The sequence below is a fragment of the Mugil cephalus genome, chromosome 4, assembly GCF_022458985.1.
Source record: "Mugil cephalus isolate CIBA_MC_2020 chromosome 4, CIBA_Mcephalus_1.1, whole genome shotgun sequence".
Lineage (NCBI taxonomy): Eukaryota > Metazoa > Chordata > Actinopteri > Mugiliformes > Mugilidae > Mugil > Mugil cephalus.
This window is the reverse complement of record NC_061773.1, coordinates 13,161,910-13,179,694: the sequence shown is the minus strand read 5'-3', so window position 1 is coordinate 13,179,694 and position 17,785 is coordinate 13,161,910. Positions and strand designations below refer to the sequence as shown.

The following is a 17,785-nucleotide window of genomic DNA, read 5'->3' as shown; positions in this document are numbered from 1 at the left end:
ACGTGGACCCAGGTTTAAATGATTCACGTCGACCAACTGACAGTTAATTGGAAACTACACTGACGACTGTTTAAATATCAGTAATAACACCGTATTTCATTTAATCCAAAAGTTGTCTGCTTTCTGAGCTGTTTCTTGGATTAAAACTATTTTCAGTCGTTTCTGCCATTGAAATAATTGAAAGTCAGCTTTAAAGCAAATGGGGCAGGTGATGATGCAGCATCAGAGATCTACTACTACCATCTCTGATCGTATTGGCATCTTTTTTGTTTTTTAGACCAGCTTTTATTTGGCTATTATTCGTTTGACCACAGTCGTCGATGAAGGGTTTCATTGATGTTTCTTGGTCTGCTGAATCAAAATATACAACTTCTCTGATAACACTGAAAGTTGAATAACTATCATGCTGCTTTAATCTGCTTTAACGTGGAGTGAACGTGGAGCAGATCTCCATTATAACCAAGAAACGTCTCAATTTTATGACTATCGATACACATAAACCACGACTGGCTACAACTTGAAGCTTTTGATTGCTGGCAGATGTTGATCAGTAATTAGTTTGTATTTTATCATGGTTAAAATAATGCTGTCTTCTTTCATTTATTTTTTTTAGCTAAAATATTATCAGCGAGCCTCTTCCACAAGCATCACTTGACATTGATTAAACATGTTTGCAGTGTGTTTCCAACTAGTCAAAACCTTAATTTAGGGTTGGTGTTTATCTTTACTGAACAATTGTGATTTTTTTTTTGTTTCCTTTGTTTTTGTGTTTTTATTTATCTTTACTGAACTACCATGCCAGTTTTTGTTTTTTCTATATATTTTTTTACTACTTTACTTGACGTTTTTTCTATTTTTGACTGTCATTAAAGTGTTTTTCTTTTGTATGTGCATATATATATACACATACACACGTGTGTGTGTATATATATGTACATATATATATGTGTGTGTATGTATATGTACATATATATGTATATATGTGTGTATATATATGTTTATTTATATGTATATGTTCCTATATATGTATGTATGTATGTACATATATATGTGTGTGTGTGTGTGTATTAATTTGTTTTTGACAACAACCACAATTTTTTTGAAGTAATTATTCGGACAGTCTGTGTTTCCATATTGGTTTTGTTTATTTATTTTTATTGATAAAAGGGGGCCTGGGGTGGGGGGGTGACGGTGGGAACCCTTGTGACGTGTCCGTGTGACGCAGCACGTATCCAACGGTCCAAACGGGGCGGGGCTCGTAAACAGAGAAATCGAAATAAAGGATCGTGCAGAAATTTTCCCCAAAAATATTTGACTGTTTCCCGTCAACTCAGAGGTAAGTGCGACTCGCGGGTCCGTGAACTGTCCGCTAAACACGCAGATGCACGGACGCGATGCTGGAAACAAAATAACAGCGGTTGTCCAGCGTTTTATATTTGCTCCATGCAGCTGAAATGAATTTTGTCTGCCTTGTGCGACGCCATTACTGTGTGTAAACCAACAGACAAAATGGCGAAATTGCAGAAAATTTTCCTGCACTTCGTCCTCTGGCTCGTGCGAGCATGGTAGAAATGTGTGCGCAGGGGTTGGAGGTTAAGCGGACTGCGCTGAAACGCGAGCTGCGCCTTTTCCTGCTGTTTGGGGATAATAATGGGCCTCAATGAATGAAGTGGGTTTGGCAGCAGCGCCTCTTCCAGCCGCGCACATAACGCGTCTCATTACGGGCCCGGGACGCGGCTCCGTGCTAACCACTTCTCCTGGTGTCCAGGTAAAAATCCCCGTGTGATGCCGATTCGCCGAGCAGCAGCGACTCCGACCCAGGAGAAGGCCCCCTCCGCTGCAGCAGAGAAAGGTGAGGCCGGGGTCGTCCCGTCAGCTGAACCGGAGACCCTTGAACGCACCATCACCATCATCACTGGTTCCATTCACTAGGTTTTTAACACGCACAGAGTTTTCACTTTTCCCTCAAAACACACAGGACATGTACACTGCACTGTTAACCCCCCCCCAGGCCACCGTGTTAGAAGTGTTAGAGTTGTGCATCTAAGTAATTAACATCTTCTCATGTCTTTTTTTTATTATTATTATTATTATTTTAACCTACACTATGAGTTTCAGCTTTAGGTCCATGGCTACTAAACATGTCTAAGAACAACCGCTTTGCACTGTCAACAGTAAATAAAGACAAAAAATACCACGCATAACAATATATTAAGTGTATTATGCACCTTCATTTTCTTTCAATGGCTTCTCAGAGCCTGAAGCGTCCTCAGAGGAGTCGCCCTCCGCCGACGAAGAGCCGGCCGCCTCCTCAGCCGCCCCGGCCGGGGACGAGACGACCGGCGAGACGGCGGAGCCCACGGAGAACGGGGAGAAGGCCGACGAAGTCTCGGCGGCGGAGAAGGAGGGAGAAGCAGCCGAGAAGAAAGAGTGAGTTCAACCACAGAGAGTGAGAGGGAGGGAGTCCGCAAGTGTAAACGCTGCGATATTTCACTCTGATAGCACTTTTTATCTGTTTCTATGGTCCTTACCTCTGCTGGATAACAGCAGGCTGCTCCTCTCACAGAGGGAGGGGGACAGCGTTGCATTTCTGTCACCGCCACATTCATCCTCCTCTACCATAGTGTTAGCAGACAGATGTACCCGTCCCCGTCCCCATGCACATGCGGAGGAGACCAGGAGGAGAGGACGCTGGCGTCGGAAACAGCGACGATTGGTTGACGCCTCGGTCGGCGTTTTTTTTAAAAACACCACAAAAGTAGCAGCGGCTCTCAGCGAAAATCTGGTCTGCGAGGCTTCTCGGCAAAAAGTAAAACTCAGTTTAACCGTAGATGGTTAACAAAGCAGAAAATCTAGTGACAAGCCACGCAGTTAAATTAAAGTGATTTAACTTTTTTGGTCCTCCTCCTTATCTTCTCCCAGGCCACTACAGAGCAAACGTTCACCTCTCTGTACATAGATCACTTGCATTTCAATTCAGCGAGAGTCAAAGCGCCATGGTGGTCGTTAAGACAGATGTTCTGAAACTTAATTTTGTCTTTCCCATCGGTGACAAATGGACAAAGTGACAAATGCAAGGACTGCGCGGCTGGACAGTGCGCAACACACTGCTATGTTCTCCTGCTAAGGTGAGGATTCGATATAGATAAAGGGTGGCAACGATCACAGTGAAATATCGCTCCCGACTCGGTCTGCCCGCTTCACTGAACATGTGTCTCGCTCCTTTTCTGGCGACAGGTTGAAGGATGGCTACAAGTATGAGAAGTCTAAAGCCAAGAAGGTGAAGCGGACGATCCCCGCGTGGGCGAGCATCACAGGGAGCAAAAAGGTTCCCGTCACAAACTTTGCGGGCACTCTGAACAAAGTGGACCACATCCTCATCGAAGCGTTCACGGTGCGTGCAGACGTCGTGGAGCCTTCCGTCGTCATCGTCATCATCGTAGTGGCGTGTCGGTTTTGTTTTTATTTAGCCCGTTTTTAACGTCGTGTCTGTCTCTCTTTCTGCAGTCGTGTAATGACAGGTCTGGGGTCTCGTACAAGTCTGTCCTAAAATATATAGTGCAAAAATACCCGGGGATGGACCTCGACAGGAAGAAGTTTCTCATCAAGAAAGCGATGAAGAAACATCTGGAGAAGGGCACCATCAAACAGGTGAGTCGGTGTTGTGTTAATTCACGGACTAATCGCTGTTCTGGTGAATGCGTCCGCTCTGCTCACTCCTGTTTATCTTCTGTCTCTGGGCTCAGCTGAAGGGTAAAGGCCTCACGGGGACCTTCAGCATTGGCAAGCAGACTCCCCTCACTAAGGTATGTCCCTGTAACTTCCCGGAGTCTCATTGGTTGCCGGGCAACAGCAAACAGTTGATTCCATACCAGATGTAAGACATGTCGATTAGATGTGGTAGGGCTTTGTAATGGAGCTATTGCTAACAGTGTTTCCAGTCTCTGTGCTCAGCTAAACTAAGCTGCAGGCTCGTATTTATAAATGGGTAAATAATTTGAATTGCTTCATTGGAAACATCTGATAACGATGAATATAAATCCTTGTGTTGTTGGTCGTCTTAAATACCACAAGTCTCTTAAACCAGTGACGGCATTAGTTTTCGTTTGAAGTAAAATTGTTTAGAAAAATCTGTAAATTAATCAAATCTATTAAGGAAATTGGTAGCGATACCCAGACCATGAGTAGTGCTTTAGTTCTCTTGAGACTGTGTTGTCTCTTCACTGAGACATTTTTTTTTTTTATAACATTTAAGCTGGTACATCAGTACTAAGGTTACACTGGACCAGATTCAGCAGGAGCTGACAGCACAACATATCTCATGTCAGATATGCGTGTTTTGAAGATGAAGTCTGTTTCCTGTGAGACTGGAGTGTGTTTGGCTGCGATGGTCACGTCTGTAAACGGTGTTTCAGAAAGCTGCTCAGAAGCAGGAGTCTCTGGGAGATGCTCTTCCTCTCATCATCACTCGGCTCTGTGAGCCCAAAGAGGCCTCGTACAACCTGATCAAGAAATATCTGGAGCAGCACTTCCCCAGCCTCGACATCGAAAACAGGTACCGAGTGTTAACTCTCAAGTCTGCAGGCGACCGTGGCTGCAAAGAATAACCACCCCAGTCACGGCCTCCTAAGGTTTAGATATTGGACTGATGTTTAATGTTTTCTTTGTAAAAGATCAAACCTCAATTTAACTGGAATCAGCTAATATTCTATAAATCAGTGTTTCTAGCACTGCGTACACAACAAGAATGGAGTGTGCTCACTAAAATAAACCTGCGGGTGATACTAATGATTCTTTTATTCTGCTTTGGTCTTAGGCCAGATGTCCTGAAGACAGCCCTGCTGAAGGCAGTGGAGAAAGGACAGCTGGAACAAATCACTGGGAAAGGAGCCAGAGGGACTTTCCAGGTAATCCGAACTGTAAAATAACAGTTTAAAAATTTATTTTTCTTCCCAAAAGGAGCAAATCCTGTTGGAGATGTTGGAGATGCTGTAGATGGGAACTAAACTGACTCATGCTGATCATTAACTCTGCAGTTTTCTAGATAGTCTCTTTTTGAATCCATGTCTGTCTCTCAGGTAGTCATGTAGCAGCTCGAAGTATTAATGTTTACATTTACATCAGCCAGCAGCATAAGGAGACCCACATATAAATATTATATAATATATTATGTTATTTAAATAAGAGGTCCAGACAGGCTGCCTGATCGTCCATTAAAGCGCTCCCAACAATGTATCCTGACATGTTTCCGTCCAACCGTCACAGCTGAAGCGAACCGGCAACAAGGTCCTGCTGAAGGGCGGCCCCTTGGAGGACGCCATCGCAGCCGCCATCACAGCCATGAACGAACCCAAAACCTGCAGCACCACCATCCTGCGCAAATACCTACTAGACGCTAACCAAGACAGAAAGAAGTACCATTTAGGTGAGTCATCACACAGCTTCAGACACCACCTTCACGTCAGCATGTGTGACAGCGAACGCACCACCATTCATAATCATTCTGATCAGTTTACATTTTAGTTCAAGTGCCAGTTTAAAAAGTACTGTGCTGTACTACTGCTCACTGTCGGCGTTTCTGTGACTTCTGTGATCATCCGATACTTACAACGAGGAAGTAGCGCTCTGTCGATCACAGATGTGCTGACAACAAGGCGATCAGTCACCAGTGACGAGCTCCTCTTCTAAAAGCTACAGTGATTTACTGCTGCCAGTTGGGTTTAGAAACATGCAGACCACTCTGTCGGGCTTCGGTGAACGCTGGATTCTGATCAGCCTCTAGCTTGTTTGAATTCCTGTTGGAGGTTACTGATAGGGCTACAAATATGAGAATCCCATTAAGGTATGAGACTAGTCTTTACGCTGATGGAAAAGAAAGAAGCAAGCACTTTCTAGGCCTTAAAGGGATGCTCTGCTTTCTTTGAAGTGGGGTTGTATGAAGCTCTTTATCACACTTGGTGTATTAGTAAAAGTACCTGCACAGAAGCTAAGTGATGAAGTGTTTTGGGAAAGCTCCTAAAACAAGACCCTGATAAAATCTGCCTGTGTGTAAATATATTTGCAATAATCTGATTGTGTTACTGTGCTGTCAGATAACCTTTTCCTGCATAAAATGAAAGATTATATCAATCTATTCTCTAAATAAAGCCACAAGGCTCAAATGACAAAAACAGGAAATAACTTTTACTTAAAAGCACGTTTGGACAGTTTTCTAGCTTGGATCTGATTTAGCATGTTAAATTACACGTGGTTAGATCAACTTCTGTTAAATTACTATTTTTGTCATTGGAGTTTGTTGGCTTTGACAGAACAAGTCCTTAAAGTCACTTTAAGGACTTGTTTTGTGATATTGTTTTTGCAGCATAAACGTTAAGAGCAATGTACAGTGAGTTTTGGGTAAAGTGCTGTCACTTTATTTCAGTAGCTAACCTGAGGAGGACCCTGACCAAATGTAAAGTACTCGGTTGGATGGAGCAGATCACTGGTCACGGCTTCACAGGCACCTACCAGCTCTCGTTCCCCTTCTACCCAAGGTATTTCAGCCACAGGTTTGAAAGCAGGAATTTCAGGAATGTCTTTAAATGTCTTGACATTTTTCTTTGTTCTCTCCAGTCCAACTGTTTTGTACCCAGACAAATTTAAAGAGCTAGCGAAGGTAAAAGCTGCACCTGCAACCAAGCGCAGGAAGGCGTCTGACTCTATGGACGAGGAAGACGAAGACGAGTCTGAAGAAGAGGAAGAGTCCGAGTCTGAGGATGAAGCTCCCTCCCGTAACAGGTATGTGTAAAGGTTCCTATTTGATCTTTAGTTAGTGTGTTTTCCAGCCAGAATGTTGTTTAAAATCCTTCATAACGACGCCAGCCAACCAGGAACAATTATCAGTGGAAGTGATTATACAAAATAGAAACACACTCACAAAACATTTAAAAAAGAAACCATGGAAACTACACACAGAAATGTGCTTTTTGACCAAACTTTTATAGTTCTTTGATTCGGAGGAAGTACCGTTTCTGTTGTGCCCGCACTGTAGGAACTTCTCCATCTTAGTTCTTAGACCTCTGTTGTGGGTGTCTTCTTGGTTCCTACTTCAAGTTGGGCACTTTTCCTCAACACAAGAGGAACTTTGTTGTTGTGTGTTGTTTTCTCATACTTTGAAAGAAGTTCACTTTGTTGCAACCTGCCTCCTCACCACTAGGTGGCATTAAATCCTACACACTGGTCCTTTAATGTCCTTGACAATAGTCAAACTTATAGATTCAAGATTCAAAGATTTTTCTCACACCTTAAAACAAGCGATATAAATTAAACAACCCACATACAACAGTGGCGGTAGTGCATTATGGCAGCAGCTTGCTGAGACATACACAGACGGTAATGCAAATGATGCAGGACAGATTGGACTGTGGTGTAACGGTGAGTGAGTTTTTGTGCAAAAACAGCTGAGGTAGAGTCCTTGTGTAAATGGGTGTGTTACCGTGCAGGGGCAGAGGGGGGCGATAGTGGGCAGAGTTCAGCTTCCTGACAGTCTTGCGAAGTCTGGTACGTTACCCCTGAAGGCAGGAGTGTGAGGGAGGTGGTGTCACCAGCAATGCTGATGGGTTTGTGGGTGAGGGGTACAGATGATCTTGCTGGCAGGAGGCAGTGCAGCCTCTGAGGACGCTTGCCGCTTTCTAAATCTGTTGATGACACCCTCTCATCTGCATGTAATTATAAGTATTCCCCTTCTACATGTGTAATTGCTGTCTGTCCAAATTGCTTTTAGGAAATTAAAGAGGCCACCACCCAAGGTTCGTCGTCCTCCTCCATCCAAGAAGTCGCGGAGTGCAAGTCAGTCAAAAGCTAAAGGCAGAGGACGTGCACTCCCAAAGAAGTCTCCAGTCAAGAAAGCAGCGTCGTCTCCAGCCAAGAGAGCGGGAAGGAAAACGCCAGTCTCCAAGAAGGAGTCCACGTCACCAACTAAAGCCTCGCCCGTCAAGAGAGGCGCTCCTGCAAAAAAGCCCAAAACACCAGCTGTTAAAAAGCTAAACAAACGGGGGTCCAGGCGACCTCTGTCCACAGATTCGTCACCCGAGGAGGCCGAAGTGACCAAGGAGACGACGCGGGGCGGGTCCAAGCGATCCAAGTCTGAAGAGTCGTCCCCCGAGGGACCTGCGGTTAAAAGGCAGGCGACCAAAGGTGGGTCCAGACAGCCCGAGTCGGAGGAGTCCTCCGCCGAAGTCAAAAAAGGGGCGAAGAGCAGGAACCCAGTCGGCCGAAAGTCCAAGAGAGGGAGACGCTGAACACAGGAGCACCTTCCACAAACTGGTCTGCTGTGAACAAGCAGCAGTCTGCCACTTTGTTCTAGAGCTCTCTCTCTTTTTATCATTGTTTTCTCCCTTTTTGACGGGGCGATAGGTTTTTTTTTTTGTTTTTTTTTTTCCGTTTCTCTTGTAGAATAAGTACGTTATCCAACCGTTAAGTTAACTGTACTTTGAGAGTTTCTCTGTTTTTTTTTTTGTTTTTTTTTAATCACCATGCATAGAGAAGCTCGGTTAGTGTTGCTGTTAAAAGCTGCCAGCAGCTCTGGAAATCATAGCCAGATCAAACATACTGTAACTAGAGCCATGTAGTGACTTCTGTTTTTAATGGTTCCTCATCCCCTCTGTAGGTGCTGGCAGCACACATTCCTAATCTCAAGTGAAGTGAGATATTGGTGTTCGAGAGGAGTGAAGTGAATGTCCGTTTGTAGCTTAAAATGTGAGTTGAAAACATTAGTTACTAAAACACAGGCTTAAAGACTGTTGTCCCATATCCCAGGATAAAACTACAGCATTTTGGCAATGCAACACTGCACCCGAATTCAAAGTCATATTTATCCTTTATACTTTATTAGTGATTATTGAAACTAATTTAAATTTATTTATAATAATAATAACAATAATAATAAATAACTACCCTTGGTAGTGATTAGCCCTGCAGGTGTCAAGATGAGGACTTAACAGAGGACGAGTCACTATGTTAGTATTAAAGTCACAGTCAGAAAAGCTGTCTTTTCATAAGTGTGTGTATACACAGATTGATTTAACCGCTCCACAGCTGTAATCCAGTACCAAACTGTAAGAAGTACGTGTTGTGAATAAGAAAAAGGAGGATAATAGCTCATACATACCCTGCATGCATGTATACCTTGTGTTGTTAAGCTTTTTTTCCAAGTCATTAATAAAATGGCTATATTTGTAAACTCCTGTATTTTATTTTATTTATTTATTTTTTTAATCAAATTTAACATAGAGGGAAAACGTTGAAAATATTGCACACATTTCTCAGATTTTAGGACGTGCAACTATTTTTAGTCTTTAATTAAGGAAACACACATTGATTCACCACAGGACAATTAGATGTTGATTTTAGGTGATCCAGACACGGTATCGTTTGTTAACTTAGTGAACTGCAGACAGAAAACTGCACCAGCGCGCTTCAAACGCGATGAACGAGGGGATGTGAATGTCTGGAATTAGAAAACGTATCATCATAGTCAAGTTTGACAACCGGAATCTGCACAGAAGTCTGTTTTGGTGTTTTAATTTTCAGTGTTCGTAAGTAAATCATTAACTTTGAATCATGAAAGGGACACGGACATGACAATCATTTTAGCAGCTGTATTGTAGGCAGGATTCCCTTAAACTTAGATATTATGTCTAAATTTAAATTTTGCTTGTATCATTAAATGAACAGTCATAGCTGAAGCTTTCAGTTACAACTTAGGGGAGACTGAGGGTAGTTATAACACTTATACATATTCCATAACTTGACTGCTTGAAATGCAGCAGCCTTCTTAATGCAACTGATATATTTTCAACACAGGCTTATTGCCAATACAGTAATATTACGTTAAATGCAATAAGTCAAAGAAAGGCCATTGTATGATCAGATAAGTGTATCTCAGATTTAATTAACCACATTACTGCTGCAGTATCCACCGATATCAGGTATTGTGTGCATTCAAAGCAGAGTGCTTCTATTTTTACAAAGACATCAGTTATTCTAGTGGTAATGGGATTTCAATTAGCTGAATGAAATGACAATGAGGTCATGTGAAGACAGAGGCAGTGGTAGTAGTAGGGAGTGGTGAGTAGGTAGATCAAGATCTTGTTTTAGAATATATTATAAATACAATGTACTGTTATGAATTAATTCAGTAGTTCCTGAACCTTGTGATTTATTAATTCATTCCCTTTTATTTTGCACAATTTAAATATGAGAGAAAAAAAAAAAGATGGCAACATAACCAGCAGCGAAGGGAGGTGCATAAAACCCACGTGGGCTTATTTGAAGCCTCCACCTTAACGATCATGAAATTTCACAATGTTATTGAGAACACAGATTAAATATAACTAATAATATGAGTACGTAAAACGGATTAATGACTGAGTAGAGCCAGAATATAGGGCACACTTCGGCAGTGTGTGCAAAAGACACGAAACATGTCGCTGTTAACAACAACAAAAAAAGATAATAATAATTTAAATAGCATAGCAATCTCACTTGTTATGTATGAATATGTACATGGATCATTGCTTGTGTGGCTCGACTTTAACCCCCTGAGTTGGTCTTTTACAATCAACCAATTCATTTAGAATCATTAAATCATCTGCGTATGCTTTTTTAATAACTGCATCTTGATATAAATGTGACAAGTGAAGTATTTCCATGCTGAAACATATGAAAGGGGAAAGAAGTGGATCATTTGCGTGTTTCAGTTTCTTTCCTATAATATTAATCACCTCGCGGTCCACCAGATTTATCTCGCTTTTGCCTCTTCATTGATTTAGTCTGAAGTAGGCAAATTCTCTGAAACTGTCAGAAAAGGATCGTCGCTCTAAAAAAAGTGACATGTAACTAAACCACTAAACTTACTCCAGCAGATTTTGACGGGATGGTGTTTTGATTCCTTTTTTTTTTTTTTTTACGCTGTTGTTGTGAAAAGCCACCGCTGGGTGTGACCCTGGAGATATTGCGCAAAGAGCAGGAATGTGAGGAGCTGGTGGGGGGAAAAAAAAGTGTGTGAACAGAAACAACTGCAGGGGGAGGTGTGCTGGGATCCAGCAGTGGGTTATCCTCCGCCGAGTTTCATGTCCCGCGAGGAGAAGTTTTCACAATTAAGCCGATGCCACCTCCTATTCCTCCTCTTCCTCCTCTTCCCCCTCCTCCTCTCCTAGAGCCCCGCCTCTGGCCAGCTGCACACCTGGACGACGGAGCAGCAGGAGCAGGAGCAGCAGCAGCAGCAGCAGGTGAAGGTGAAGGTGAAGGTGAAGGTGAGCAGGACCTCGGTGTGTCTTGTGTCTTAGTGTCTTCTTCGGCGTGCAGAGAAGACGCGGAGCGGGGCGAAGGGAGGCGAACAGTGAGTGCCTGAGATTTCATTTCAAAGCCTCTAACTCAGGTCGAGACGCTCCGGTGCTACGTTTGTCCTCCACGGGGCGGAAACGGATCAAATGTTTTTTTCTGTCCCGTGTTTGTGCGTCACTTTCGCCATACATGTTTTAGATATATAGTCATGTTTTGGAAACTCGATGTTTCTCTTCTCGCTTATTCGCGGTGACTTTTACGCATTTAGGGCGCATTTAATGAACCAAAAAGCAGGACGCGTGCGAAAATAGCTGCTACACACACACACACACACACACACACACACACACACACACACACACACACACACACACACACCCACCCACGACACTGATTGGTGTCTTCGTGTTAATGTATACCAAACTTTACTCTGGCTGTGAGTCATATATTTTTGTTCTGTCTGGTTTTACAGACACACAAAGGCAGCATGGGTGAGGCACCGGTCAGAGAAGATGGTAAAGTGACTCGATCAGCAGAGGTATATTTTTTTTTGTTGTTTCTGTTTTAGTCTTTTGGTTTGTGTTTTCTTTAAACTCCCTGTGTGTCTTGGTCACTGGTAAAGTATGTGGGCTCATTTCCTGTTGATGACCGCTGTTTGGATGACCAGATTAAGCAACTGCACACACAGCTGAAGTCCCTCAAAGTGAGTCCTCAAATCCTCAAATCTCTCATGACCGTGGTGGCAACTTCACCAGCTAATGCACCGGTTTGTCTTTAAGCAGGCATGCAAGAGGAGGAGGCCGGTCTCCCTAAAATTCTCCATTAAAGGTGTGAAAATGTACGATGAGGATGAGACTGTAAGTGATGGTGGTTTCATGGTGGTGATGGTGCCATCTCTAATGACAAAGACGAGTTTCATTTAGCCTGGTTCGGTCACTTTGGTGTCTTTTCTGTCCTCCATCTGTCCCCAGACTCTTCTCATGGCTCATGCTCTGCGTAGAGTCTCTCTGTCCACGGCCCGGCCCACTGACGCGCAGTTTGCCTTCGTCTCACACAACCCAGGCAGCACTGACACCCAGCTCTACTGCCATGTCTTTAAAGCAAGGCACGCCAGAGCGGTAAGAAATCGCCAGACTCCAACTTCAAGTTGTACTACAAAATATCTGCACCATAGGTCATTAAACCGGTTTTCTTTTATCTGCAAACAAGATTTCTGTTAAGTCCCACGTCTGGTATGAGCGCAACTAAGGGACTCGTTTTGAAATGTTGGGAAAGTCTGGAGGTTCCAGTTGAAATGAATGAGATGAGATGAATACGTTTAATAAGGACACCAGTGTCATCTTCTTAGTTTTTTTCTTTTCTTTTAGGCCTGTCTCTGAATAAAATTAGATTGGCCGAAAGTTAAAAAAAAAACATGTTCCAAAAACCTTACTAAAACACTTTCCCATGGTTGTTTCCATGGCTGATTCTTGAAATATCTCCAGGACGACCTCTCGTGGGGTTAAACGGAGTGGAGCTCTGCTGGTATTTACACAGTCGCATCGGGCGTCTCACTTTACATCATAATCTTAAATAAATTAAAACCAGCCTTGCACATTAGTGCTGATTACCGTGAAAACATTCAGTCGTTTTTAGTCAACCAATGTGTACGGTGTCGGTCACTGGCCATTTTAAGCTGTATTACAGGCCTTGCAGACACATTATACATTCAACATTAAATGACATGTTTCTTTTTAGGCCCAGTTCCTGAACCTGCTGCTGTGCCGCTGTTTCCAGCTGTATTATCTGGAAAAGCACCCAGAGGAGGCCCAGGAAGACTCTGGGGGCTCAGCGCCTCGACGCACCCCCTCCCTGCTTAACCACGGCTTCCCCCTCAGCGTCAGCGCCCTGGTGTCCTTTAGAAGAGCTCCTTTTCGAGGGCTGCTGGCAGTCACTAAGGTTTGGACCTTTGCGCATGCGTCTTCTTCACTTCTGCCAACAAATGCACCAACTTTTTGGGATTTAGATTCAAGCAGCAAGTTATATACCCATCGGCCGTAACATTAAAACCACTGACAGGAGAAGTAAATAGCACTGGAAACTTTTGGACCAGGCATTTATGTGGATGTTACTCAGACGTGTGCCACACACCTAGACCAGACCAAGCACCCTCACCCCATAGCAACGACACAGCAGGATGCAGCCTTAAGCAACTGCACCCACTAACAACATCCTGTTGCCTAACTCTAACCCTAACCCACGTCCATTCTCTGATGAGGCACAACTGTTTTGGCGGCCCAAGGGAGACCCTCACAATATTAGGAAGGTGGTCATGTTGTTATGCCTGTTTGGTGCATGTTTGCACACCAAATTTTAATTTAAATTTCACTTTGACCAAATACAAATCTGCAGAAATAGATGTTAAGTTTTACTCGGTTGTCGTCATGATAAAGTAACCTGACTAACTATGACCACCCTAAATTACGGATTTAACTAAAGATGCTAAACAAACCTCCACAACAGTGTGAACGCCACCATTAAGATAACCTCTCTTTACCCGTCCATCCACAGAAACATCAGAAGTCTTCCGACGACGTGATTGGCAGCCAAGATGAAGTCTTCCCCACCTCCTCTCCGTCCCTGGTGCGCAAGAAAGCCATGCGCACCAAAGCGCTGCGCTCCGGCGCTTACCGCTCCTTCACGTTCACGCCACTCAAACAGCGCAACGTTCAGGAGCGACTGTCACAAGGTGGGCCGAGTGTTCACAGAGCGCTATCAAGAGTCAAAGAACTGATTAGGTAAAGCAAAACCTTCCAGTGTTAGGTGAAGGGCAGAAACTCACAGCTGGGTGTTTGCGTCATCTGGATGACTTCACAAGGTGATGAGTGATGGACTTGCCTCGCATGGCTTCTGACACGTTTTCTTAAAATGTCCCACTCTTCATATCGTATCTCTGATTTTCCCTTGAACGTGTTGCAGCACGAGCTTTGTTGTTTTTAGGGTTTATTTTGTCACCCTACTCCCCCCTTCCCCGAGTCGATATTAGGTTGGATGAGTTCCCACATAAACATGGCTGTTGGAATGGCTCCATTTTTGGAAGATAAACAAATTCACTGGTATTTCTCTTCTTGCATCCGAAACAGGAAAGGAACAAGGCCAGATGCCAGTGAGGAGATCCCGGGCTCCAAGCTTGGCCGAAACAGAAGAAGCACTGGCTCAAGCGGTGTGGTGTTGGGCTGGTATCGCAACGTCAGTATACGGTATATCTGACACACGTAGTCATCCAGAGGTTGCTCCTGCTGTTAATACCTTGTCTTGTTTTCTCTATGGTTTCACAGTGAGAGCAGCTATTCCCTGCTTGCAGAGGACGTACTGGGTTCATACCTTCTGTGTCCACATCCTAAGAAACCCAAATGTGGCTCTCTCATCATTCGCTTCCCCTCTGGCCCCGTCACCCACCTCATAGTGAACACGCGTAAAGGAAAATTCCTGCTGGAGGTAATTGTTTTGTTCAGGCAAATATAATGTTGAGGCATGTTCAGACATTGGGATGAGTTTCATTTTATTTGACACGCAATATTAATTAAACATAAAAACGTCAGTGAGTCTGGTCGGGTCCTCGCCGATAACGTGGCTCCCAGTGGCTCCACTCTTGCAGCGTACTGATTAGACTCAGGGATCCAAAGTCGCAAGATGGTGCCGCCCGTATCCGCAGGAAAATAGGTTTGGCCAGTGCAAGGGAGTGGGGACACGTTGTGCATATTTACACAGTCTATGGTGCAAGCCAAGAGCCAAAGCCGACAACAATGCTGGTAACAAATAAAGGCCCGGGGCAGAGGAACATGGAAATTTGAGAAAATGTATATGCCCGTAAGTGCAGTGAGTCATCACCATTTGCAGGGGTAGCCCATACCAAGCCATGAGCAAGTGTCGGGCTGCGGGCTTGTTGCTCAATCGGATAAAGAGGCCCTGCAGGTTTTCAGCTGATTCAGTGTGATGAATCGGCTGCCTGTCTGAGTTTACTCTGACTGGATGTTCAGCTTAGCGAACCAGTGCATGCACAGTTGACGACAAAGTCGATGGGGCACACACAAAAGGTTCTTATTATTATTTTGCATCTTACACTCATATGAAGTATCTGAGCAAATATATTTGCAAGTTCAATCATTCTAGACGAAGTCGACTCCGTTTTCCCCTTTCGAGCATTGACCACAGACTGCTGCCCTCTGCTGGTATGGAGAGTTATTTCCTCTGTATATATGTATATATGTATAAATAATGTGTATATGTGTGTATATAGATATATGTACATACATACATACACACACACGTGTGTGTGTTGTGGTCTCTTATGTGTATCAGATTGAATTCATCAAGCTTATTTCAAATATAGGCTGTGCAATGACATTAAATGGTCCCTTGTGGTGTCTCTGTAATTTAGTGTTGTGTTTACAGCCTGTGGCGTCTGGGCAAGTTAAACATGCAGAAATATTGGGTGTGTGAAAGAATATTTGAAAATATTTCAAGAATTTATAGTGGCTTGTTGTGCAGTAACCCCCAAACCGCACAGAGGCGACGTCTAAAACTCCACTGCTATAATTAAACTCCTTCAGATGTTTGACGTGAACTGATGATTGACTGTTTAACGTGTGACTTGATTTTTCTTTTTTTTCTTTTTTGTCTTCAGAAATGCAAGTCTGAGTTTAGCTCCCTTGCAGAGCTGATTGAACACTACACAGAAGCCCAGTGTGAGCTGCCGTTTCCACTGAGCTGTGCCCGGGTGAACCACTGCTATGAGTGGGAGGAAAGTACCAGCATACAGCTGCCTGTAAAGATACACCAGAGCACGGACAAAGCCAAAACAAAAAGTACCCTCAGAAAGGAATGGGTGTAAACTCTGGACACTACAACGTGACGATTGCCAACCTAAGAGGATGCCAAATAAGTCACTCATTATATCTGTTGCACATTTTGAAATAATTTACTTGTAAATCACTTGGTGTGGTCAGGAGGCTTCACAAACTGTAAAGCACCTATCAACAGTGTTGGCACTTAATGTATATAGTATACGTCAATTAATCAGAGAGTGCTCATTTCTAAAATATGTAATATTTTGCGCTGGCTGCTTTTATGTTTTTTTGTTTTTTTTTTTTGTTTTTTTTTTTGGTCAAGATAATTTTAAAAATATATTTATTTATATGTGCCTCTAAGTCTTTAGAGGAGTTACAGTTTTATTAGTGTTTTTAGGCGTGAAACTAAAACCAGATTCTGTGGAGTTGAACTAATCGCTCCGATTGTTGCACCTGATGGCAAAGCACACTTCCTCTTTTTTTTTTCTTTTTGATGTTCTTCTTAAATTTTAATGTTGTTTCCACATCACTCTGTATGTTTTAGACATTTATGCAGTGATGTTTCAGAATTACACCTAGTTCTTCTCTTATCTTGCCATCTCAGTGTATTACCATGACTAGTGTGAGGACTTAGAGCAGGAAAAATGTAGACTGTGCTCTGAATCTGTGTCTTAATGTTTGTGTGCAGTAATCCACGGTTATGATTGTTTGATTATTGTACAACTGACTATAACTAAAGCCCTTTTTTCTAATCTTGTGTCTGGATTTTTAAGTAGATCATGGTACAAATCAATTGTAGTGATCATTGGTAATCATCAAGCCTTTTCTGTACTCCTTGCCTTTCTGTACTTTCAAATATCATTTTGGTCCACATACATCTGAAAGAATACGAATACAGATGTCAACAATGCATCACCAAGATCTTGTGTTGATGTTGCGAGAGTCTGACCACTGAGCGAAGCCTTCTCCAGAACATCCCAAAGATTCTCAATAGGGTTAAGGTCTGGGCTCTGTGGTGGTCAATCCATGTGTGAAAATGATGTCTGATGCTCGCTGAACCTCTCTTTCACATTGCCATCTAGGAATATGCCCATGCCACCAGGGAAGAAAATCCATTGATGGAATAACCTGGTCATTTAGTATCTTTAGGTAGTCGGCTGACCTCTTTCTTTGGGAATAATGTTGCTGAACCTAGACCTGAACAACTGCAGCAACCCCCAGATCATATCAGTGCCCCCACAGGTTGGTACAATAGACGCACATACCTAGTGCTTACTGTACCAGCCTGTAGGGGCACTAGATATGATGGGGCATCACTTAATCTGCCTCTCTTCTTACCCTGATGCCCCATCACTCTGTAACAGGGTAAATCTGGTCTCATCAGACTTCATAACCTACTTCCATTGCTCCAGAGTCCAATCTTTATGCTCCCCAGCAAATAGAAGCCTTTTTTTCCAGTTAGCCTCCCTGATTCGGGCCACATTTCTCCCTCGAAGTTTGTGGTTCCTCAGTGTCCTAGTTTTTAATAATGAGTTGGACAGCTTTAGTAGTTTCAGGTTCAGTCTCCTTAGATGTTTTCTCTGCGTGATGCATACCAATTACTTGACCCAAACAGAATTTTCCACGACCAC

The 17,785-nt window shown here is 43.3% G+C and overlaps 2 protein-coding genes across 9 annotated transcripts; both read left to right on the top strand.

Annotated features, from left to right (window-relative positions):
- Nucleotides 1-1,186: 1,186 nt before the first annotated feature.
- Nucleotides 1,187-9,220, top strand: hp1bp3 (heterochromatin protein 1, binding protein 3). 3 transcript variants are annotated; one of them, XM_047583782.1, is made up of 13 exons: nucleotides 1,187-1,336; nucleotides 1,769-1,852; nucleotides 2,256-2,430; nucleotides 3,066-3,128; nucleotides 3,238-3,394; nucleotides 3,508-3,651; nucleotides 3,747-3,806; nucleotides 4,416-4,555; nucleotides 4,817-4,907; nucleotides 5,266-5,425; nucleotides 6,425-6,533; nucleotides 6,613-6,777; nucleotides 7,763-9,220. In XM_047583782.1, exons 2-13 carry the CDS (start codon nucleotides 1,786-1,788, stop codon nucleotides 8,277-8,279), a joined length of 1,848 nt encoding a protein of 615 aa, XP_047439738.1. In that variant the 5' UTR covers nucleotides 1,187-1,336; nucleotides 1,769-1,785; the 3' UTR covers nucleotides 8,280-9,220. The 3 variants fall into 3 exon arrangements, with proteins under 3 accessions (XP_047439738.1, XP_047439737.1, XP_047439739.1); XM_047583781.1 differs by having other exon boundaries at nucleotides 6,422-6,533; XM_047583783.1 differs by lacking the exon at nucleotides 3,066-3,128 and having other exon boundaries at nucleotides 6,422-6,533.
- A 1,829-nt stretch (nucleotides 9,221-11,049) lies between these two features.
- sh2d5 (SH2 domain containing 5) lies at nucleotides 11,050-16,906 on the top strand. 6 transcript variants are annotated; one of them, XM_047582650.1, is made up of 10 exons: nucleotides 11,054-11,380; nucleotides 11,798-11,863; nucleotides 11,948-12,028; nucleotides 12,105-12,182; nucleotides 12,297-12,443; nucleotides 13,063-13,263; nucleotides 13,876-14,053; nucleotides 14,448-14,553; nucleotides 14,643-14,802; nucleotides 15,992-16,906. In XM_047582650.1, the coding sequence occupies exons 1-10, from the start codon at nucleotides 11,147-11,149 to the stop codon at nucleotides 16,196-16,198; spliced, it is 1,458 nt and encodes a 485-aa protein (XP_047438606.1). In that variant the 5' UTR covers nucleotides 11,054-11,146; the 3' UTR covers nucleotides 16,199-16,906. The 6 variants fall into 6 exon arrangements, with proteins under 6 accessions (XP_047438611.1, XP_047438606.1, XP_047438607.1 ...); XM_047582651.1 differs by having other exon boundaries at nucleotides 11,055-11,380; nucleotides 12,108-12,182; XM_047582653.1 differs by having other exon boundaries at nucleotides 11,133-11,282.
- Nucleotides 16,907-17,785: the final 879 nt, after the last annotated feature.

What these genes read in the sequence shown, in the direction of transcription:
- hp1bp3 (XM_047583781.1), top strand. Translation starts at nt 1,786, where the DNA reads ATGCCGATTCGCCGAGCAGCAGCGACTCCGACCCAGGAGAAGGCCCCC. An exon ending in TCCTCATCGAAGCGTTCACG is followed by an intron (nt 3,395 to 3,507) that starts GTGCGTGCAGAC and finishes CTCTTTCTGCAG; the next exon opens with TCGTGTAATGACAGGTCTGG. An exon ending in GAGCCAGAGGGACTTTCCAG is followed by an intron (nt 4,908 to 5,265) that starts GTAATCCGAACT and finishes CAACCGTCACAG; the next exon opens with CTGAAGCGAACCGGCAACAA.
- sh2d5 (XM_047582650.1), top strand. Translation starts at nt 11,147, where the DNA reads ATGCCACCTCCTATTCCTCCTCTTCCTCCTCTTCCCCCTCCTCCTCTC. An exon ending in AAGTGACTCGATCAGCAGAG is followed by an intron (nt 11,864 to 11,947) that starts GTATATTTTTTT and finishes TCACTGGTAAAG; the next exon opens with TATGTGGGCTCATTTCCTGT. An exon ending in TGTTGGGCTGGTATCGCAAC is followed by an intron (nt 14,554 to 14,642) that starts GTCAGTATACGG and finishes ATGGTTTCACAG; the next exon opens with TGAGAGCAGCTATTCCCTGC.